Below are 24360 nucleotides of genomic sequence, written 5' to 3' on the forward strand. Positions count from 1 at the left end.
AATGCACAGAGATAATAATGCACATGCTTGTGCACTGGCGGATCCAGAGCTTGAGGAGGGGGGCTCAATTTAGCCTCAATTTTTACCAGAATATATACTTTTTGCCAAAATAAGGGGGAAAGGGGGCGGGCCCCCCGGGCCCCTCCCCTAGATCCGCCACTGTTGTGTTAGGCTCAAAGCAACAGCTAGCCAAAGTTAATATTGATAATATTAAGGTGGGCTCTGCTAATGAGAGTCCTGTTCCGCCGGTTGTTAGAAACATCGGATCATGGTTCGATTCTAGCCATATCAGTAAGCTTTGTTCTGTTGCATTTTACCACGTGTGTAATATTCGACGCATACGCAAGTATTTATCTAAAGAAACTACGGGGACGCCATGCTTTCATAACGTCCCGCATCGATTATTGCAATAGCCTATTGTATGGGCCGCCAAACAACCAGCTTGCGAAAATTCAGAAAACTCTGAATGCTTCTGCTAGGCTGGTATGTAATGCGCCTAGGTTTTGTCAGATTACACCAAAAATGCTCGATTTGCATTGGTTGCCTATCAGGGCACGTGTCAATTTCAACGTACTTCTTCTCACGTATAAGGCGTTACACGCCCTCGCGCTTTAGTATCTACAGTCCTTAATAAGTGTCAAGACATCATGCCATAATCTCAGGGGTTCTAATACTTTACTCCTAGCTATGCCATCAGTGAAATCTAAGGCCACGCTAGGAGATCGGGCATTCGCCGTCGCAGCGCCGTCATTGTGGAACTCTCTGCCTAGTGAGCTTCGTTCAATCACTTGTGTAAATAGTTTTAAAGCTCATCTTAAGACCTTTCTTTTTAGACATGCATACTTAACAGAGATTTTAATAATACTTTCGCTAATTATTTATCAATTAGTCTTTACCATATTGTGTACATTTTTTAATGTATTAGTAGTCCTTGCCATATTTTTAGTTAGATATTTATCTATTATTTCTCGTATTTATAACTTAAGAATGCGCATCTGATCATAGTCATGTTTAGATGCGCACTAGAAGTGAATAAATTATCATTATTATTATCATTATTATTATTATCATCATCATCATTATTATTATTATTATTATCATCATCATCATCATTATTATTATTATTATTATTATCATCATCATCATTATTATTATTATTATTATTATTATGATGATGATGATGATGTTACGACAAATTAAAATGAAAAATTGCACTCTTCATGTTGCTCTCCATCGGTCAATCATTACTATGGAATTAACGCCACAAAGCAAGAATATTATTAGCTGTGGTTACACACACCTTGGGAGGATAAATGGCTTGGCTTTGGTTCAGTCAGGTTTCATGTTACCCTCGGGGATGCGGTTACACAGTAAAAGACTCCCCTCAGGGTAAAATAACAGGGTATAATTAATATAATTAGGGACCTTCGTGTATTAGCTACGTTCTGCTTTATGGTTGGCCAAGCCACCTGAGGGAGCAGATAAACCGTGTTTTTCAGTTCAGAAACTGTCATGGGAAGTTCTTCTGTTCTTTTTTATGTAATATTTGAATAAAACAGCAGCTACAAAGGTAGGCAGGGATGGGAAAAATTGGATTGCCACTGGGGTTTTTGAAACTGTTCAGCCAAACAGTTTTTTAAGGTTTATCTCAGTCTGTCGTTCCTGACTTAAATTATGTATGCTCGAAAGATATTGTTTTGTCAAGAAGCTTTCAGGTGTTTTGTTTAAAAGTAATTTCTGGGTGAACGTTAAGTTGCATAGCGAGTAGGGGCGTGCAATTGGTAAAAATTTTTTTTTTTTTTTTTTTTTTTTTTTTCTGCAATTGGTAAAACTACTCAAAATCAAGTCCACTACCGAGTTTAAGGAACGGCCGACGGCTATGACCACGAAAGCGTCATTCCAAAATATAACTTAGTGCTTTCGCAAGTATATTGCGCGATTATTCCGTCATGTTCACGTTGCACGTGCAGCACGAGTATTTTTCCTTTTTTAACCAATAGTTGTGGTTACATTAGCCTATTTACCCATGGGTAAATAGCGTTTGCCCACGGGCAAGGACGTTTTTGTATGTAACCGCTTTCCCAAGACCGAAACTGCCCTAGGGTTATTTCCATGGATCCCTCAATGTTTTAAGTTGTTCTTTTTTACCTTTCGCTTGATTTGGTTGGCAGTTCCCAGTCGATGAATTTGGCGCTAAATTTCGTTCCAGTCCCCTTTTTCAATGATATGTCACTTATTCAGCCATGCATCGCGACAAAAGAGGATGTGATACCGTCAAGTGGTCAGTTCCCTTTTCCTCAATATCACGTCCGGCTACGAATCCCATTTTTATTGAATCCATCAGGAATGAAACATTACGCAACCAATCTCAGAGTTTGTTTTTGTTCAATTCATTGGCCACTTTGGAAAAGATTCACCAGATAAAAAGGCCTTGTGCCATATCAACAATATCATTGCAAACGCGTTATAGTGCTTTGTCGGGGGTTTCAAATTTCTATCGAAAAGAGCCAAAATGTGTGAAAAATTGATGCCACTTGGGTTTATTAACTTCGACTGTGATGTTATCAATTTGGCTCCGAGAAGCTAGAGGAGAAATTTCCTGAGAATTTCGGTGCCTTTATCGCTCAAGATGGCAGCTAAAGCGCTGAAATCTGTATTTGGGTAAAAGAATCGAGGACATATTGGAGAGACAGAGAGGCCCTATCGACTGAAGTGTATGGTATGGATTCTCACTCCAAGACCTTGTTTCTTTGCTTACTTCTGGCAACGAACGGTTGAATACATTACGTAAAAGGGGATGACGTCTGAGAGACTGTTGTGAAGGCGTGATTGGGCTTTGAAAGAGATAGAGGAATAAAAAATGATAACGCTTGCATATTAATCATGACACCTTTAAACCTAATAACAATTTTGCTTAATTGATGTGAAGATAATTTAATACTTTCATGATGAATCCCGACAGAAAATTTTCTTGTTTTTTTTGCAAAAGCCACAGAGTAGTTCCTTAGTTGAAGCACTCGTTTTTGGCTTGATTACTGGGAAAGGTTTTATTCAAACTTCGTCACTTCATAAATAAATAACGTATCAGATAAAGGAACCTTTTATTAAAGCCAACTACATTGATTTAGCTTGTCACGTGAGATGGTTATGACGCGCGCGAGGTGATGACATTACGCGTGATGCACACGCAATCTCTATCCGTGGACTTTTTTCGATTCGTCGAAAGGGCTTAGGATTTTTATAACCAGGGAAAGATTATGTCAGCCGATGACAATTAAAGAGCACGCGTCTTCGGGCTAGAAGTTTGACAACGGAAGCTTTCCCTTATGACTCAACGATGCCTGACGCTTAAAGGAAAATCTGACGTCAGTCATTGGTGCGAATGACGTAAGCGTTGGTGAATAGAACGCAGATGAAAGACCGTATTTTCCCTTGTGTTACTCAAAGACAGAGGCTACCAACGTTAATTTCGCAATTTCAGCGACCATGGTCGTGTCTCAGACACAGAGCAACATGGCCTTCAGGCCGTATATGTGAGTACAACAGCTATTGTTAACATCGTAACACAATTGTAAGCTCAAAAATTATTTTCCTTCGGACTTAATTATTCGGACTATGTCCTGTGCGATGGAAATTCTATCAACAAAGGCTTCCCTTAAACATCTTCAAATTTTTATCAAGGAAATATAAGAAAAAAATTTCATTTGAATTCAGCTCGAATATGTAACTACCTAGAAGCTCGCGACGCTCTGAGGTTAATGAATATTTGTAATCGCTGTCAGTAGATGTTAAATAACGACCTGTTTTTTTTCGTTGTGCAAAAATATATAAGGCTGGCTCTAAGCTTTCAAATTTATTTTCGCCAATACGTTTGGAGTGTGTGGTTTTAATCAGCAAAATGTTGTATCTTGTAAGATCGGATGGTGGACGACATTTTTATATTTTTATCGCCATCCAAGCAGTTTTGCGGCTAGATACATGAACCGCCGATAATTGCTACAGAACTTTGAGATCTTATGACATGCAAATCAAGTTCTGCAAGCTGTAGCTACGGTCTGTTGAGAGAAACACACAAAGATAAACCTCAAGCTAAATAAATGAATTGTTTTGATTTCTGGCACGTACATTCGTGGCACAGCCAAAATATTATGTTTTTGCTTTGTACTTGGAAAATTAGAATCAACCTCACAAATGTGGAGGTCCTAGGAACTCGGGCACCGGACTGAGTATATTTCGCAGGACAAGGGTAGACAGTAGATAGTGGTTGTCAACTCTAGAAATTTTCATGAATTCGCATTCATTGTCGTAACTAATATTTTTCGTGCTCCAAGCTCAGCCGATTTCGCTGCGTTCATTACGATTTCTGTCATCTGATCGGAAAGAGGCGAAGAGCCACCCTAAATTGAAACATTATCGAAATCTTAAAACGTGAAAGCGAATCAAGTTAGGCTTCCATACCCCAAGGCATGGATAGGGATTTTTATTTCGTCATTTGAAATTAATTTAAAAGCCGTAAATCATTCTTTATTCAAATTTTGATCGGCTTTTAAAACACTCTAATTGACTTCAATTCCAAGATCTACACACATCGTTAAAACTGATGCAATTTCTTTGAAATCTTACTTTCCTCTTTGTCGTGCAATTCGTTTGTCATTGTTTAAAGATCTCGTATTTTTTAACTCTCGATTGTTCTATCTTTCTCTACCTCAATTTTTTTTGGCGGGACAGAATTGTAATAATTGAAGTGGTACGTTCAACTTAATTTAAAATAATATTTGCTTTTTACTACATACACTCATGTGGAAAGAAAGAAATTAGTCAAATTATCTTTTCTTACATTTCCTTTCTTAAATTTTTTCTCCTTGCTTTCGACTTGAATTTTCTAGCTTTTGTCGAGAAAACTGATTTTGCAAAGGAAATTAAAAGAACAGTAATTATTAACCTCTCGCGATCGTCAAAACGAATGAAATCAATTAGTTTTATTCAAGTGAACGTGTGTATCTTCACAACCCACGGTGAAAATCTCACTTTACGTCAGTGGGGGAGCCGTTTGTCTTGAAGATAAGAGGAAGGCTTTAACGTCATTAGCACTGTCATTCGAAACGTGTTAAGAAATTAATGACTTTCTGCGGTCAACGGCTGGCGTTTCTGTAAGGCTTATCAGTCGAAAACTTGGCGAAAATTGGGTATCTCCTGTTTCTTGTTTTAGGTATGCCCTGGTCCCTCCTGGGCTTCGTACAAAAAATATCAATTTGCCAATTTGATTTGACTCGAAAATACTCGGAAATAATCCGAATATTCTCGACAGGACTCGAGACCCTCCGATTACCAGTTCGGATGGGCAGTAAAAACACATTGTTGGTTCAGTCAGCTGAACTGAAAAGGCACGACTCGATTCTATTGCTTTAATGTTGTGGTTTGTGAAGTAATTTGAACAGTAGTTTTCAGATCTCAAACTGATCGGAAAACTTGGGACATTTCAAAGATGAAATTAAAGAAAGCGTTCCTTCAATCAACTTATCCGGCTTTTCGTGGAAAATCTAGAACACCATTGCACACAAAGTTTATCACCAAACTCTTGGTGTCATGGAATTCATGTGTTCCTAGTTTTAAAATCGGTTTCACCAGATGTCCAAGTCACACTGAAGAAGACTACATCCCATTGTATTATCGAGCGCCCACGGTTTTTTTGGCGGCACCGATATCACCAAGGTAGTGTAATTCGCACTAAGTGAATCGGACAGGATTACTTTTTAACCCAAAACCTTTAAAATGAAAATGAAAATCGTCGTCTCCAGATGTCCTAGAACACCGAGTATTATTCTAGGCGGTTCTAAACTATATATAATAAAGTAATAATGCTTTTAGTTGCCATGGGAAAAAAGTGGGTGCGACCACAAACGAATTGCAGACCAGGCTGGCTGCAGCAAATATTATGTTTAAGACGTTCCATGAAGGTTATAACAAGTAGTCGTTTGAGTGCATAGCCACATATCTACGCAACGTCGTTTTTTTCTGTTCGGCGGTGACCGAAAAAGAACTTTATTACATTGCATAGCAATATCAACTGTAGTGGTATTGTATTTTCTTTTCTTTTTTTTTCAAATTAAGCCCCGACTGATGATATCACTTGTAAATGCACGATTAATTTTAACCCTCGCAAAGTAGACCGGATGCCATTTCAGTGAATAAAATTTCGGGTTGTTTACTCTGCAATATTCGACCTTTTAGAGCAAACACTTTCTTTAACAAATGCATATTACATAACTAACAAGGGCTAGTAAATAAAGACTTCTCTATGACTTCCTGTTGTATATCTTCCGGTGTATCTCATTTAACATTCGGAATACAATATTCACAGCAATCTAGTCGTTGGGAAATAAATTTTCTGTGAAATAATAAATGGTAGACGCAAGTATAGACATTTTCAAAACAACAGGTTAATCGTATTGGAAACAAGCTGGACTGAATTGCCTGAATTCCACGAGAATGAATTTCGAGAACATGAATCGCAAAGACCTATACATAATTCGCTAACAAAAATTACTTTTTGCAAATTCGCTCGCTTTAAATGTAGTCAATTTTATATTAAACAATTGTATTTGCAAGATTAGGATCACTTCGCGATTGAAAGGCTTTACCCAATGACTTGAACGTTCCACAAGCTATTAGGGAAACAAAAACCGCCTCTGAACGTAAATATAGTGGGAGCTGTAAGCTCGAGGATGATCTCAGATTAACCAAGGGATAACATGGGAGAAGCTCCGATTAATATATTCGCTTATTTTGACTAGGCACTTTGAAAGCGCGCGCGAATCGAGGGGAGCGCGCGCGCTTTCCCCTTTCCCTTCCCCTTTCTAGCGCCTGCCACGCAGGCTAGTATCAGCTGGATCTTTGAATTGAGAATCTCAACAAACCGACAAAGAAAGACTTCTGAAGAAACGTATTTTCGTTTAAAAACGCCTTGGAATTTAGACAAATTCAATACGAGAATGGTTTGCAAAAATGACGGCATTAATTCATTCCAACTGTGTCACAAAGTTGTCACTCACTTGAGATGGAACTATGTTCGGACGTACCAATAAGCAATCGTAGGAGTTCGGAACTTTCTCGTAATCTCATCGCCACTCTTCGGTAATTCATTTACGCAAACGTGAATTCTGTAACTTGTCTTCATCAATTTATCAAAGTTTGTCGTGTTTGAGGCCGGAATCAAATAGCGTTTTCATGGTTTTTCGTTTTTAGAACTAAATTTGTTGCGGCACAAATATTGTACTTCGGCTTTCTGGCACAATGATAAGTTTCTTCTTCAATTAATAAATAACAATTGTGGGCAAAATCCATCAATTTCACTTACTCTGCCGTGACTAATAGTCTTTGACAACACCTACAACGAAAATTATTTTACCGAAACAATGTGGACAGCCATATTGTTTCTCTTCGGCTGCTCGAGGGAAGAAAGTACTTTGATCTTGACTGTGGAAACTAATTATTATCACAAAATCTTATTCCGGAATTTTGTAAGACTTTGAGACAAGAGTTTTTTGTGATAAGAAATAGTTCTTTGTTAATAATCTCTGAGCTAACCAATCAGAATGCGCGAAAAGGACTACGTGTTTTTTGCCCATTGTCCATCGTTTGGTATCATCGTTTTCGTACCAAATCGGCTCGAAAGTGATCATCGCTTATTACAGTTTCCTTAACGGTAAAACATTAGTTAGAGCACAGTTTGGAGTTTTTCTCGATTGAATTTTTTTTTGTCGTTGCTTTTTTTAAAAATTGTCGAAAAAATTCACGTGTCTCTAATACACCCTTATTCCAAAATGGCCACATTTTAAAATTCTTTTGTTTGCTTGCAAATTAGCCCTTGTTGCCTCGTTCAAGGTTAAATATTCTTTTGAATTTTAAGTTTAAGAACGAGGCAACGAGGGCTAATTTGCAAGCAAACAAAAGAATGCTAAAATAGCGGCCATTTTGGAATAAGGTGTATAGTTTAATCCGTTTGAAGGAAGGAACACAATTACGGAGATTTAGGATCCTAGCGAGGCAGATATTCATCACCAAGGTTAAGCCGGCTATCCGTGATTTTGTTTTTGATAGCGTCAGTACAGAAGGTGCTAGTTAAAAAAACAATTTCCCGATATGTCAATACTCCAAGGAACGTGTAAAATATTGAAGTGGAGTTCCTGTACATAGATTGAGGAGTTTAAGAAATAACAACGGCTGCGGAAAGAAGGACGCCAGAAAGTCAGGATATCATTGGTTGAAAGTGGAAAAATAGGTCTTGCTGCACGTGCGGAACGCATTTTAGTATATTTGTTTGCCATGTTTCCGGTTTTGACGACAATGTGAGCATAGAACAGTCCATCTTTCAGTCTCCATCTTTACCTCTAAATCTTTCGTACGGATCCACTTATACTGGATACTTTGCAAATATCATTTCAACGTGAACAAGATCGAATAATCGGCGGAAAGCTATATTTTGAAGAAGAGTTGTCGTTGCAGAAGCCGTAGTCGTTTCTTTAAAGGGAGCTTTTTGAGCCACGGACGGGACCGGAAATGGACAGTTTTTAGGGCTACGGGGATGACGTAGACTGCAAAACAGCCCTTAGGGCGTGTGGCGTCTCTACCCAGTCTCACGCTTCGTTTTCACTCTCGCTCCAGAGCTTTCGCTTGAAACGACATTCGTCCAACGCAAAAATACGGCTGTTTTGCAGTCTAGGGATGACGCAGTGGTGAGAGCATCCGCCTCCCACCAATGTGACCCGGGTTCGATTCCCAGACTCATCGTCATATGTGGGTTGAGTTTGTTGGTTTTCTACTCTGCACCGAGAGGGTTTTCTCTGGGTACTCTGGTTTTCCCCTCTCCTAAAAAAAAAAAAACATTTGATTTGATTTGATTTGCGCTGATTTGTTAATTTCAGTTTACGGTGTCCCCAATTAGTGTTCCAACGCTAGAAGAATACACAATTAAAGAAAGTTCCTTTCCTTTCCTTTCCCTATGCCAGGAAAGTGGTCTTCAATCCCACACTTTTAAACTAATCGTCTCCAATATGGAAAAGATACTTAACAAAAAGAATCTGGTAGTGTAAAGACAAGTTAAATAGGAAAACATGTCACTTCCGGTTGCCGTCCGTTACTCCAAAACGTCACGTACTTATGCTCCCTTTAAATTAACCTCTTCCCCAGGGTCTCTCTTCTTCCCTCACTTGGAGCATGGTTATGCCAAACGCATGATACTCATGTGAGGGGCCTTGATGGTGGGCTTCTGGTTGAATTAAGCCGAGTGTGTTTTAGGAAGAATCTTAAAACCAGGAAAACAGTACTAGGCATTTACACTTATCGTTCCTTTGTGTTCGTATGAGGCTAAACATACCATGGCTTTAGACTTCATGTCCGTTATTCTTTAACTCTAGACTTTATACTTTCTAGGCATTTCTCATATCTTTTCTCAACCCTTCCGGCCGGTAGAACCCTTGAATTCGTTCCAAAAATGTATGTGCCTATTATTGCCTATATCACTCTAATTTGTCAATTTTCGGTAACTAATGTTTTACAGATTATCCGAATTCGAAATATTGAACTGCTGAGGTACACTGCTTCGCTCAACAAGATCTTGTAACTTTTGAAGGCAATCTTTTTTTCCGCAACGATGTCCGCTGTAAACAAATTTGTAGGATAGTAAGACAAAACAAATGACCTTGGCAAAGCTCCCCTCATAGGATGCAAGAGTGCGGCCTTTGTCCTCGAAGCTATGCCCTTTTTTTTATAAGAACGTCTAATTTTGGGGCTGAGCATTAACGTTCCTATTTTGTTGTGATTTGAGCCTAAAAACGTTCAGGCGTAACATATTCATGAAATTGTGTGGTTTTCTAAGTTCGACAACAAACTGAGATGTTTTTTAGTGTCACGGTATCATGCATTAAAAAAACCACATTAATGCATTGTGCATGTTAAAAACGTCCCTAAGTATTTGATTGTCCTGTTAGACTACAGTTTTACGTTTCTTTTGCCTTATTTATACTACTCACAAAAACAAAGAACAAATGAACAAATAAAGAAGTTCTTAACTGACTCTCAGCCTGGGTATGTTCTTAACATTTTTGGTTAATCTTTAGTTAGTATAAAAAGTTTCTTATTAAAAAAAAAGAATGTAGCTGTTCAAGGATCAGACGAAACTCGAAAACAGCCGAAGATGAAAACTGGAATCAGTGATAACCTGAAAGCCGAACTGAACAAACTAACAGAACCACGCCTTCTGGTATAGGAAAGAGCAACATTTCTCTTTATCCTTGAGAGCGAAAAATTTAGAGGCATAGTTTGAATGACTCCATAAAAAGTGACGGAGTAGTCTTTTCCATTGTATGGAACTTCTTTTGTCAACGATTTGTTATTGTCGTTGTTTTTTTTAAAGACACTCAAAGAAATCTGACCATCACGTTATACAGTGACGACATCGGCCACTTGAAAATGGGCGACACTGAAACGGATCAGGAAATGAGATAGTTAATCTCACTTGAGCCATTCTACCTTGAACACGAGCTTTTAACGAGCGAGGAGCATTCAACTGCAAAGATAAGAAAGCCTTGTAGCCCTGCATAATGGTTCTTATGACGATTTATCTTCTTTAAAAAGTGAAATTTTAGGATATTCAGTGTTGTTGTTTAATCACTCGGAACCCCGTGTCACAATGTCAAGAGGACGGCTTGATTTCCACTTGCATAGTTTGCCGAATTATTTTCCGTGTCTTTTAGCTCGCTTTGTTGTTCGTTTCCTGACAGTTTGATATAACAGGCCGGACCGGCTAGCGGTTAACGACTGTTTATACGGGAAATAATCATATCCTCCCTTGGGTTTGGCCTTCAAAAATTCAATTTGACGTAAAGGTGGCGGATCGAAAAGGCAACTTCCGTAGTTAGTTCTGTTCGACGTCTCTAGGACCACACGAAAAACCACAGTGTATTTCAACTTTTGTTTTGACTGTCCGAAGACCCAAGACTTGAATAGGTGAGTTCAATTTTATGAGGAACAAATGTTTTTTCGCAAGGTCTTTAGCAAGCGCGGTCGTGACACAAAGAAAAGGAAAGTAGAGTAGAGTGTTGAATGGAAAGCGAAGCGAATTGCCAAGTGTATTGATGATTCTTGCCTACAGCTGTGAGGCATGTTCTTTCAGAAATAACAAAAAAAAAAAACAAAAAACAAAAGAGAAGAACCGTCTAAGAACTTTGCCTGCCTTTACCATTTTTGTTAGAAGTCGAATTACGGAACCGAACTTCTGCCATTTTGTTTTAAAGACAAAGTGTTTTGCCGATGTTGCTTTCCTTTTGGGGATCTTGTACTATAAAGCAAGTTACAATCTCAACTATATAGCCCAGTATTCAACAATTGCTGGCTTTTAAATGCTACATTTGGTGAAAAACATCAAGTTCGCTAAACTTTTCAACTCTGGTAGCTTGCTGTTGGGTTGTTTACTCGCGAGAATTGTAAATGAAATGACATTAGAATCCTTCAATTTTCACCTGGGCTTAGGCTAAAGATTAATTAATACAGTTTTGTGGCCGTGTGGAAAAAAAACACACAAAAAAACAAAAACAGCGCCAATGAAATCTATAATCTCGGCGAGTGTGTAAACGTGTGATATTGGTAATTGTGGCCCTTAAATCGCGTGACCGTTGTGTCATCACCTTGGTAGTACATGTCAAAGCACTGTCATTCTTTCGTCGAAACACGTTTGTTGCTACCAAATTCAATCAGACGGACTACTTACTACGTGTGATGGTCGAGTGATTATTACAAAATCGCAATGTTTTTAGCGTGATCTTCATGGGGACAGTTGACCCACTGTATTCTAGAAAGCTTCACAGCGCTACTTCGAAAAAGTGATTTTAACCATGCTGTACAGGGATTCTATATTTCGGGTTAAAGAGTGTGACAATACCGGGTGGCCGTTCAAATGAAAGCTACTGGGCAGTACGGTTTTCTGTGGTGATGTTAATTGTGCTGCACAAGGTACTTCTAACATTTTAACCATTAAGTAAAACGTTAAAATCTTCAAGTGTAGGTAATTCCGCTGTTGGAGCTCGCTTTCCGTTACACCGCGTGCTGTTTCTACAAATACTTTTCTTTGTCGAAGTTTCAAATAAGAAACAATACTTAATGGACTATTCCGTGTTCTAAAAACCGTAAACTTTTCGCATAGGAACCTCAACGTGCTTAACAAAACATTTCACGGCTCCAACTCGTTTTGCATAGTTGAATGTTCGCTGCGCAAATGAAACCTTTTTTTCTTCAAATTGTTTATCGTTTAGTCATAAACATTAACGTAACACGACACATAACTAAATTTTTCAATGCCAAAATTTGAAAACATGATAGGAACTGTGCGATATGATGAACTAACGGACGGACGTGACTTTAGTGACGTCACTGACAACACGCAGTCGGTCTCGTGTGGGAGGTTTTGGAAACACACAGATAAAAATAAACGCCCGAAATTGCAACACAGTACGCAGTCTCCGTTGACCCGTGTTTGTGTTGTTGACCTTTCACATTAAAAGCCTCTAAAAATAGTAGCTGATACAGATATTTATGGCGTATCTTCTCCAGTTTGTGCTTTTAACTATAACCTAAACTCACAGCAGAACGCGCTCCATGACAATATGATAGAATTACAAACATACTGTCCGTCAATTTTCCAAGCTTTACTACTGAAACAACGTATGGAAAAAGCTCGAAAAGTTTCAAAGTCAAACAAATTGGATTTTTGGAGGTGAGATTCATGCAATTATTTTAGATTTTTTACGAGCAAATGATTGATTAACACTTCTCGTCCTGCCTATGTCCTAAACGAAATGCAGCGATCTCTTAAGTCCTTCAAAACTGATTGTTGTACAGTAATAGAAGATTGTCAGCACATAATTCTCGAAACCACAAGCGCAGTATTTTAAATGAAAACACTTATGCTGGTTTTGAAGACGAATTTATATGTTCTGAATGTTCTGTGAACCGTTCAAAATGATTTTTTTCTTTTAATGATCGTTAAATGAAAATTCTGCTACTGTTTCTCCTTTGAGTGCTTCACAACACGACCGACAAATATCTTTGTACAAGTATCACGTGGACAAGTTTTAAATCTTTTCACTCCCAAATGTTCTGCACGCGGAGCAAAGGACCTCCAATCCACTCTTAGAACTGTAAAACTGTGTCAAAGTCTACTATTTGACGCAGATCGAGTCTAGGGTAAAAAAGGCCTATGATTTTGCAAGCGGAAATCAGTCCAAAGGCTGAATATTTTATCATTTAATAAATAGATGGTTTTCAATCACGTACGATGAGACGGCCATTGTTTGTGTACACAATAGCAAATTACGACTCATGTTTTGCATTGTAATAGGTCAAATTCCCAAAAGACTTTTTTCTCTATTTTTCTGTACACAAACATGGCTGCTGTGACGTCAGGTGAAAACTAGTTAAAATTCCAACCTCGCTCCCAGGGTCTCTTTATTTATGATGAGACAATGGAGACCATGAGAGAGTAGCCTACGTGTAGCTGTACCCTACCCCCCGAAGGAAAAAAACGGGGGGTTGGGTACGGCTACACGTAGGCTATGGGAGAGAGGTTGCTAACAAGGTATTTGAGTTACTAAACTTCCGTGTTTTGGTGTGGTGTCTTAACTGTAAATATAGGAATAAAATTTACCAGCCCCTATTTGTTAAGTTATCCAATTTAGCGGAAATGTATCATTCTGAAAACCACCTTAAGCTTGTTATAAAAATGCTTACAATCTTTATATGGATCAATACAATGACCGAGATCTGTTGTTGTGAATTTGCTGCGCACAATTCGATGATTGAAAATCCAGTCGGATCCAGTTAAATTTGAATGAGGCTGGTTCAATTTTAGACATAATCACTAAGAGCTGTTTTACAATGGGAAAAAGAGTGCCGCTTTTCAAATTTGCCCCACAGCTAGCCAGACGTTGTCAAACAATAACTGAAACCAGGTGCTCAGAAGCGTACTGGCAAAAATCTTTAAAATTACTGGAAACTGCATTTAATGAAAAATTATATATATTAATAATAACATGAGAACAAAAAGAAGAAGAAGGTCGTCGTCAGTCCCTCTTTCTTGTTGACTGTGACAAGAACTTCCACAAACTTGTTTTTTTGACCAAAAAGATATAAGTTTTCTTCCCCTGGACGAGAGGTAAGAGGATGTTCTAATAAATACAGGAACAGCTAGATCAGCTCTTCGAAACTAAAAACATGATGCAAAATTTATTTACGAAGGAACTTCTCGTGCGACTTTTCTCATTTAAAAGAAATTAGCACGATTTAGATGTCATGAGTGTCGCTTGCGTGACGTGTCTAAATAAAACATATCAACTACATTTCAAAATTCTCTTTTGTCTTCTCCGACGAGAAATAATCAACATCAAGTTAATTTTTTGAAGGAAAAGAAAACGATGTGATTCATGGAAGAGAAAAAAAAATTCTTTATCGATTGAGTCCCCGACGTGCTTATTCCCAGGAAGAGTTTTACTTGAAGCGTAGGGTCATCATTTTCGAGTATTTTCTGTATAACGCCAGAATTTTCGGCATGACGTCATCTCCCTTTAACCAATACCGGAGTTTGTTTTTGTTGCAATAGCTGTTAAATTTTTTGCGAAGCGAGGTGCAGCTCGTTTGAAATGAGCAAACATTGCAGGGCGAGGAACAATTCTGAGGGTTAAAGTTTGGTGTCCTTCAAAATTGCTAAGTTTGTAGTTCAGGATATTTTTGGGTAAGTCTTTCGAAAGCGCGTTATTTTGCAGTTTTGTTTATTGAACCGAGTCGAGCTTAGAGGGCTTAATTTCCTAATTGCCTCCGCGCGATTTGATATTTCTCTATCTAACCCGATGCATCCTAGAGCAGTACACATGCAATGGGATGTCTGTTTCATGCCGTTTTACCGCATGGATTTTCCTTCGTTTTGTAAGTCGATCTCTGTGCGACGAAAAGGTGATAAATATATTCAGATATGTTCGGTTTTGCAAAATAGACGAAGTTCAATTTCTAAGTTATTGCATCTTTGACGGAGAAAAAAAAGCGCATATTGCAATCACCACATCCTCTCAAACCAAAAACACAGTTTTGGCCCGCATTTGCTGATGAAAGTCAGCAAACAGTGCGAAAGTCATTCTCCCGTGTAAATACATGTGTAAGATAACTTACATAACAATTTAGAGAAAAGAATCATTTGGGTATCGCCTAAGGCCATCTGCAAAATTCATCCTCATTATACTTGTGCAAATTTACGCAATCGCCTTGAGCTCATAAGTATGTTTGCATTGCTGCCCGTTTACGTTTCAAACTTTTTCACAAGTTTAAAATCCTTGACACTGAGTTCTGTGAAACCACACCAAGGACTGATCGCACTTTAAACCACAGCTTAAATTCCTTCGAGTAATACAGTCTTGGACAGAACTTTTTTGAGAAAGATTCGCATATATCGAGTGTTTCTCAGGTGCATGCATCTAAGGAATAAGTTCGGTGAAATTATGTGTGGGAAAAAATGATCACATCTCAGATTGTTCAAAGTGAAATGGGACTTTTGAGTAAAAAATATTACCAGGACTCTCGTATCACATTTCAGATTTTTCAAAGTAAAAAGGGACTTTTGAGTAAAAAATATTACCAGGACTCTCGTATCTCGTTGAAATACAATCCATTTGATTTTTGAAAGCTTAATATGTTCATATTTTGCAAGCAAGGCAAGGAAGCAGTTTCGAAAAGACAACATCTGCTTCTTACTGGCTCGTGAATTCAGTTATCCGTCAATGAGTTTCCACTCCTTTCCGCTCTCTCTCATACATATTTACCTGGAGAGCCCTACCACAAAATGTTTCGATTAGGTTTCAAAATATACCCAAACGTTGAATTAAGTCCAAAAACCACTCAAAGCTCCAAATACTTGAATTCGGCATCGTTTATTCCGTTAGGTTTTCAACGACAAATTTCACACTTCTTTCTCATCTGTTCCTGTTGCGGTAATATTTTTCCTCTTCGCTGCGAATAGGCTTTCTTAAGTTTTTGTTTCAGTGATTAATATTTTGTATCTATTCTAAATAAATGATATTCAAGCCTGTTTAGATATATTTACAGCACAACGGAAAGGATCTAAACCGGGCTTTCTTTGTATCTATTCTAAATAAATGATATCAAGCCTGTTTAGATATATTTACAGCACAACGGAAAGGATCTAAACCGGGCTTTCTTTTACAGACATTGTCCACTGTTTCCTTTTCCGAACTATTGTAGTTGCGATACCAAATAATTACTCCTTTGTAATCCACGATCGCATACATGAAACTCGTACATCCATCATTTTTTGTTTTGTTTTAGCCACTAAATTTTTAGGGAACGTCTTTTTCCGCTCCACGCTTTTTTCTCTTTACAATCAATTTTTTTTTTGCATTCTGCAAATTGCACTCTGTTTGTCGGCACTGACAAGCTTGACGTCTTCGCTTCAAAAGCACACTTTGCGACCTTGTTTTTCTTTCCTTTCCCGAAGCAAAATAGCACGAGCCTGTTTATTGAGTTGGAAATTGGCAGGAATTGTTTGGCATGCTTTTCTAACCGGCTGATTGAGATCAACCCTCGAACGGCCCTTTGTCAAAGTACAATAACACTAGACGTCATCTTTTCTTCTCGCACATTGACACATTCTATCACTATAGCAACCTTACGCGCTAGTGGCATCAATTACGTCCGATGACGTCATTGCTACGTCTTGCATGCCTGCATTTCACGTTAGACTGGTGGCCGAAAGGTCTTTGTCCAATGAATAACGCATTTCCTTGTAGAATTTCTTGCTCAAGCGTATTGTTTTTCGCCTCTGCAGGCGCTTCGGCTCGGATGCAGGGCCTAAAATGGCGACCGAACGAACGAAACGGGCCATCAAGGTAGGATTCTATGACATCGAGACGACAATCGGCAAAGGAAACTTCGCCGTGGTGAAGCTAGCAAGACATCGCGTCACCAAAAGCCAGGTGAGCGGGCGAATCAAGTTTGTTTCTTTCCTCTGCGCAGAGCGTCGATCGCAAGTTTGTTAAAGTTGTAGCTTTTGAGAAACCGTTCTCGCACGGCAGCGCGCAAAATCAGATCTCTGTTATGGCGCGTCTGACTTATTTTCTAACTTTGTGCGCCCGCTTTTTGCTCTTGTAGGTTGCAATTAAGATTATCGACAAAACACAATTGGACGAAACGAACCTCAAGAAAGTCTACCGCGAAATTCAGATTATGAAACTGCTAAACCATCCGCATATAGTCAAGCTTTATCAGGTAAGCCATTTCAATGCAATGATCATAACAATTCGTATGTTTCGCACGAGGCTCAACACTTCTGTACAAGCGAAATTCGCGTGTACAGCAAGGCCTCATTTATCCATCAATTTCCCTCGCCTCGACATTTACGTACAGCACCCAAGTCGAAATGTACATCAATTGACTCATTTTGCTTTTTTCCATCTTTTCCAAGGTAATGGAAACGAAAAGCATGCTTTATCTTGTGACGGAATACGCGAGCAACGGTGAAATGTTTAGTAAGTCAACTTCCATGTTTGTATAATATTCTTGTGTTAACTATCGGGCTTTTGACATAAAGGGCAATTTTGCTAAGATTTTATATTATCACTTGGTCCTAAGCCACAAGTTTCTTGCATTTCCTTTAACTATAGAACATAGCTAGTGTTAACACTAATGTCCATTTCTGCCTTTACTATTCTGCGGTTTATTCCTATTTTATTTGGCATGCGTGACTTAAGTTTTAGTGGCCCTGTGAACTATTACATATTTGCCGGCATCTGCTTTGTTTCAAATCTCTTTGACACTGGCTTTTGTTTTTGAGCTTTCAACTAAATTGTAAGATTTCGAATCAGCTCTTCTTGATACGATACATATACCGGCTTCGTGGAAATGGCAACCGAGTTATGAATCAAAAATAAACCGAAAACGAAAATACGAAAATAACGTGTGACTAATGACAGAACGCGGCAGACAAGGGGGTTCTTTAGGGGTAAATTCCTTCCAAGCCACAAGACTGTTCGAGCTTTTGTGTGGGTTTCTCATTCCTTGGTGCCAGTATTTGAGTGTGTGTTGGTCAAAGTAACTCACCAACGTCATTTCTCAAACACGAATTCATTGTAAGTTAAATATCTCGGGACATTTCTATCGTTGTAGAAAATCTCTGGGAATTAGGAAGTCTCTTTATTTTTCGACATGTTACGACTTGTTTATATTTTGCATAAAAGACCGGTTCCTTCATAAAATATTGCTTTCTTTTTCCTGTAGTTTTTTTTCACTTACCTGTCGCCTACTGTGATAAAAATTCAAATGTAAATATATCTGAACAGCGTTTTGTCCTTTGCGATATTGGCAACACAACTATGGAAGGAATAGCAGATTTCTACCTTAACCAACAGCAAACATTCCTCTGTTGTCTGTTTCGAATCTTCTTCTCAAGCCACTTCAAGGAGAAGAGGAAATTTGTTTGACTTGTTTGTAAAATGATAATACTAAGCCCATCACAGTTTTTAAGATGAAGAAGTGTACCAAAAGCTCTGTTATTCCAGTTCAATACGGTATCATCAATGGCAACAAATATATTATTGTTTTACTCACATAACAGTTTTTCACTACTCTTGTTAATTTGAATTCTTAAATAGCTGGGCATTCTCCTTTGAAAATTAATGAATATGTGTGACGTGATTTTTGCAAACTTTGTCTGGTTTTGGTAAATAATAATTATTATTACCGGTAGTCACTGGCATTCTTTTCATATAAACTGTGGTCTTTTTAACCTGTTCAAGTTTGGACCAGTGTTTCATATAATTTGTTTGTCCCAGCTGTGTTTTCATTTCTTTGGAAGTTTACTGAAGAAGCAAAAACTTTAAGAAAAATTGAAAAATTGACAATGCGTGGTTGTTTGATCCCAAATGGCCATAAATCTGCCAAAATTTTACCACAGATGTTACCAATTGGGTCACATTCTGTGGAATTTTGTGGCATTTTGATGAAGGCCATACTCTACTATTCTTTGTTTCTACTTAATATGTTTCCACTTAGATATCATGCGACTTTTTATATCAAAGTAATAATAATAATGAAAGAACCTCTTCCTTAACTGACTTTTTGAGTACAATCTTTCAAGTAAATCCACTGTCATCCAAACTTGTTTCAGGCATTGATGAGTGATCTTACTGATGCCTGTTGTAAGCATTTAAAGTGCAAGAATGATCTAAATTATCTAGGGCAATTTCAGTGATATGCTCCATAAACATGACCCCTCTAATGGGTAGAGAAGGCCATGCATATTTATTAGCCAAATGAGTTTCCAATTGAGCATATCAAGTGCTTGTAATAATTATTATCCTATGGCTTTTTCCCTTTTTATTTTCTGTTTGGTTGAATGAAAATAATAACCAGCCGACTTGAAATGATGCACAAACTAAGTTACTGTATCTCTCAATTTACAGATTACTTGTCTCATGGAGCATTGCCAGAAAAAGAAGCCCGAAAGAAGTTTGCACAGATTTTAAGTGCCGTAGAATACTGTCACGCAAGGCATGTGGTGCATCGTGACTTGAAGGTAGGTACATGAAAACATGCTTTACTATTCGATGAGAAGATCTAAAGAAGGGTTCTTAAGTTTTTAAAGTAACTCCTTCTCTAGGGTTTAATCCATTTACATTTTGTGCAGTGATTAAAATTTTTGTTTTCCCTGCATCTTCTGTCAAACGTATGCCCTTTGGTGCCCATAGTTCAGACTTTCACATGCTATTCTCTGGTACAATCTGCTTATTTTATTTCATTTTTTATCCTTACAGGCTGAAAACCTTCTTTTGGACCAAAATTTGAACATCAAAATTGCAGGTGAGTGAAAGTAGAATTTGTCTTTTGAAGAAATGAGACGCTCATTCAATTGTCACAAAATCCCTTTTTGGTTCACAATGTTGTCACCTTCAACTGCTTTGAGTGACAAACTGGATTGCTCTTGATATAATTTAAGCAACAATTGAAGTTTTTAAAGTAGAAGAACAGTAATATTTAACCTTTCCTATGTGAGAATATGAGTTGTAGATTTTACTCTGGGTAATGCCAGACAAGTTCACTCGCCGATTGGGGGTGCTTTAGGTGTGAATTAATTAATGGTTAAAAGATGTTGGGTCATTCCGTGAAGATGTGCACCTACACATAGAGGCTCTTCCTGAACACAAATTCCCAAATTGTTCTAGAAAGTGGTTTCCTCATTTATTGATTTTTTTTTCCTTCATTTATTGGGGACAGTTTTTGAGTAGCCCTAGATGTTGTTAATGGGTGCCTAAATAATTTTTTGTTAATTCTGCCTTTTTGTAATATTAATGGTGTTTGGTGTTCTCTTTCCGTCAGATTTTGGCTTTGGTAACTACTACACTCCAGGCAGCCCCCTTAACACATGGTGCGGCAGCCCACCTTATGCTGCCCCAGAAGTGTTTGAAGGCAAGCTTTATCATGGTCCACAGCTCGATATCTGGGTAAGTCAGACCCAAAAAATAAAAGTCCTCAATTTCATTTTTCAGTGTCTTGGTTGTGGATGCAAAATTTGTTGTTGGATTTTGCTGAATTCCGATTTTTGATACCCTGTTTAAGACATTTAACCCAATTTAAGACAAAAATTGATAGATCAATACCCTGATAAAGACAAAAAATGATAAATTCGATACCCTGTTCAAGACAAAAATCCCGAAAAACATACCCTGGCTGGCCGCACGTCCCCATTAAGCACTTATAACAGAGTACCCAACCCCCCCCCCCCCCCCCGGGATTCAGTGGTCAAGGGCAGTATTTGCAGATGTGCAAAAAAAAAAAACCATGATGTTGACAACCAGAACTATCTTTACCTTTCAGAGTTTGGGTGTTGTCCTCTACGTGCTGATATGCCGAGCGTTACCCTTTGATGGGGGAACTCTTCCGGCTCTACGAGATAGAGTTTTGGAGGGCCGCTTCAGAATTCCATTTTTCATGTCAACAGGTAAGCCTACATTGATCTTGTCAAAACAACAAGGTTTATCATTAATTCACTGAAGTACAAACTCAGACTGAGTGAAAGTCACCTTGATAGTGACCTAAAAAGTTTCAGTGATCTTAAACTTGCTAAAGTAAAACAGAATTACCTTCTAAATGAGTTTCTAAAAGTTATTGAACACATAATTCGATGGTTTACTGGTGAAACCGTGCGTGCAACCATTTTGCATCAGGGATTTGCTGAGCCCACAGATTTCAGCGGATAAACTTGAGCGTGACACGCGTAAACGTTTCGGCACGAAAAATGGGCAATTCGAAGACTGCGGGCGGCTCGAAGCCCCTTTTTAGATAAGATTTTACAGCAACGATGGATGATAAAACATTCGGACTTACCTCACTGTTATAGCCTGACGAGTTTTTTGCCAGCTACTGGTATAACTCTCGGATGTGGTTACTTTCTAATTCTTAAAAAATGCCTTTGTTTTTTCTCCTTTTTTCAGAGTGTGAACACTTAATTCGACATATGCTCGTGAAAGACCCAAACCAACGCTACACAATTGAACAGATAAAGAAGCATAAGTGGATGCAGGCCGATCCTGCAGTAAAAAATATCCTTGCGGACAACGCCGAAGCAAATTTTGAAGGAGATAAAATATTGGAGGAATATAACGAACAAGCCTTGGAGCTGATGCAAGGACTCGGCATTGACATCGAAAGAACAAAAACGGTAAACACGGATGATTGTAGAAGACTTGTATTGAACAGTTTAAAGCTGAATAGCTTGTGGGGTCGTGCACGATTGAAATCAAATCAAATTGATACCTACCAAATCATACTGGTTTTTTGAGGAGAGGGGGAAACCGTGGTACCAATACGACATTAATGAACTTCGTGGCCGGCTTGGCGTGATGTCTCTAAAAAGGCTTACGGTGTATGAGGCCACCTAAGCAGAAACAGCCATAAGCCAAAAAGGGACTTTGCCGAGTGCTGGAACATGTGGTGTACCCGGAGTAAAACCTCTTGGAGCAGAGTCGAGAACCATCAAACTCAACCCACATATGACACCGGCCACATTGGTGTGAGGCGAGTGCTCTCACCACTGCGCTATCCATGCTCCCCTTAACAAGTAATTTATAAGAATGGGTTGGTGAACCAGTCATCTATTAAACTCATGCCTTCCCTAAATTGACCCAGATGTTTTTACTTTATCCCTAGGCCTTGGCGGATAACGCATACGACCACCATACAGCTATTTATTACTTACTCGTGGATCGTCTGCGACAACACAGGGCAAGCTATCCTCTTCAAACACAGCTCGAGACCAGGCTTCGCCGGCCGAGCGGAATCGCGGAGGCTGCTGTTGTACGGGGGAGTAGGACTAATGTTGTTGTTGTGCCTTGCCGCGCCGCACAGCGCGCCGTGCCGGCCCAACCGGCGCGACCGTATATCCCCCTCCAATACGCCATCAATGAACTTCATGAACGCATTCCGACACCGCCTGAAATAAGGCGCGAAATCGCCACGGAGTGTGTCAAAGAACTGTCACCGATACGCGAACCTGGACTAAAAGCGCGCTCAATATCGCCGCGACAGATGATAGGAGCTGGTCTGTCGCTAGACAATGGGGTCAGCAGAGAGTCTGATTCTCCTGTATCTCCTGCGGTGGAGAAAATGGATAGTGATGATACAGACGAAGAAAAACCAAGAATTCGGCGACATACTGTTCATACCATGCCAAAGGAACCACTTGTTGTTCCTCCATACCATCCTCTCCTCGCAAGGGGTGGTTCAGAGGACATTCTGGAAGGCTCTAACTTTCTGCCGTTACATGTAAAGCCCACTATTGTCGTTTCACATTGCGCGCCAAATAACGGATTGTTTACGTCGACGCCACCCGTCATGTCGCAAATAGGCTCAGGGCAGCACCTGCATGAACCAACCAGGACACGTTTTCATCACGTGCCGCTGGGGCGGCGCGCGTCGGACGGCAATGCCGTCACTCTGGCGTTTCATCAACACTTAAGAGTGTCCACCGCTCACAATCGAATCAAACGGTTGCAACAAGAGCATCAAAAACTACAAGAACTATATCAAAAGTCACTTTCACCGTCAGAGCTCACTGATCAACAAGCATGTCACTCCGAGTATAAAATAAAATACGAACAAATGCGCGAGGAACTGCAGAAACATTACGAAGAACTTATGGCTGTCAATGAGCAGGAAAGAACTAGCGGGAGCCAAGCGTCAATGAAGTCGGTTGTAGACCCACAACCTGGTTTCAAATCGGACCAAAATGCTCCTTATTCGTTACCCTTACATCGCCAGCTTCAGCAACTTCATATCGATGCACGCCACAATCCACTTCGGCGGACGCCTTCCTACAAACAAAATCCACATAAACAAGTGTTTAGAACATCATCTTATAAGCGCGCTCAGATCTGCGGCATGCTGCCTCCATTAGAAAGCGAAATACCTACGGACGCTCTGGAAAACAAGGAACCCTTAGTTCAAGGAGACAGTGGTACAACCTTTGGTAGATATTCCATTATTTCGCTTTAAGGAAAGACGTTGTCGTCGTAGTATCGTTAACGTTTTTAAGTCTTACGTCTAGGCCTTGTTGCTCAAATAAAATCAAATAATATAGTGTGCCCGCAGAAGAATCACATTCTGGTTTGCCTATCAGTGGTGTAGTTTCACGATCTGACATTGGGTTCAGAGAGGAACTATATGATTTTGCGTATTCTGAAATAAGACTGTTATTTAATTATTTATGTTGTTTATTTACAAAAATCTTCCCGTCATAGGGCAGATAAACAGAGGATTATTCACTATTTACACTTAACAGCCACTACATTTATCTTTTCTCTGAAATGAATTTTACCTCTCTAAGTTGTTGGAACACATTACAAGAATTCGAGGCTGAAACCGTTTGAATACACTGTACCATAATCTGAAAAGCTATAGGTTTTTGCATTGAACACAGGCGTGGTTTCATTTCCTATGTCACGGCCACCAGCTTAGACGTAGAAGAGCTCCTTTCAGTTTATCGTGATCCGCTTACTTCACAAAAAGGTTAATGAGTGAATACAATCGCGCTGCATCACGTGTTTTCTGTCGTCATCTGCAAAACAAAGCCATTTTATTGGATGAATGTTTCTCCCCTTTTTCTTCCGGTATGAAATGTTCTGCAAAGAACTTTTTTATGTCTGTGCTGGTGAGTGACACCTGCATGAGCGGGATAGTTTCGTCTCTAGTTATGCGCTCCAACTGCTGTTTTAAACAAATCGATGCACAACTCTAAAACACTCTGGGAATAGA

The 24360-nt window shown here is 39.1% G+C and overlaps 1 protein-coding gene across 7 annotated transcripts in view; it reads left to right on the forward strand.

The window, feature by feature from the left end:
- LOC138028232 (serine/threonine-protein kinase SIK1-like) overlaps positions 1-23976 on the forward strand; it is a 36432-nt gene extending 12456 nt beyond the window's left edge. For 2 of the 7 annotated variants that reach the window (XM_068875696.1, XM_068875701.1), the window contains exons 2-10: positions 16883-17030; positions 17206-17322; positions 17519-17582; positions 19515-19627; positions 19866-19911; positions 20428-20552; positions 20926-21049; positions 21543-21769; positions 22258-23976. In XM_068875696.1, coding sequence (XP_068731797.1) covers positions 16883-17030; positions 17206-17322; positions 17519-17582; positions 19515-19627; positions 19866-19911; positions 20428-20552; positions 20926-21049; positions 21543-21769; positions 22258-23601 — 2308 coding nt within the window. In that variant the 3' untranslated portion in view covers positions 23602-23976. Of the gene's footprint in view, positions 1-3385; positions 3534-10793; positions 11008-11726; positions 12010-12658; positions 12770-14657; positions 14783-16882; positions 17031-17205; positions 17323-17518; positions 17583-19514; positions 19628-19865; positions 19912-20427; positions 20553-20925; positions 21050-21542; positions 21770-22257 lie in introns of those variants that run through there. The other 5 variants (XM_068875695.1, XM_068875699.1, XM_068875697.1 and 2 more) reach the window with 5 other exon arrangements.
- The last annotated feature ends 384 nt before the right edge of the window (positions 23977-24360 follow it).

The sequence above is a fragment of the Montipora capricornis genome, chromosome 13 (genome assembly GCF_036669925.1).
Source record: "Montipora capricornis isolate CH-2021 chromosome 13, ASM3666992v2, whole genome shotgun sequence".
NCBI classification, from domain to species: Eukaryota; Metazoa; Cnidaria; class Anthozoa; order Scleractinia; family Acroporidae; genus Montipora; species Montipora capricornis.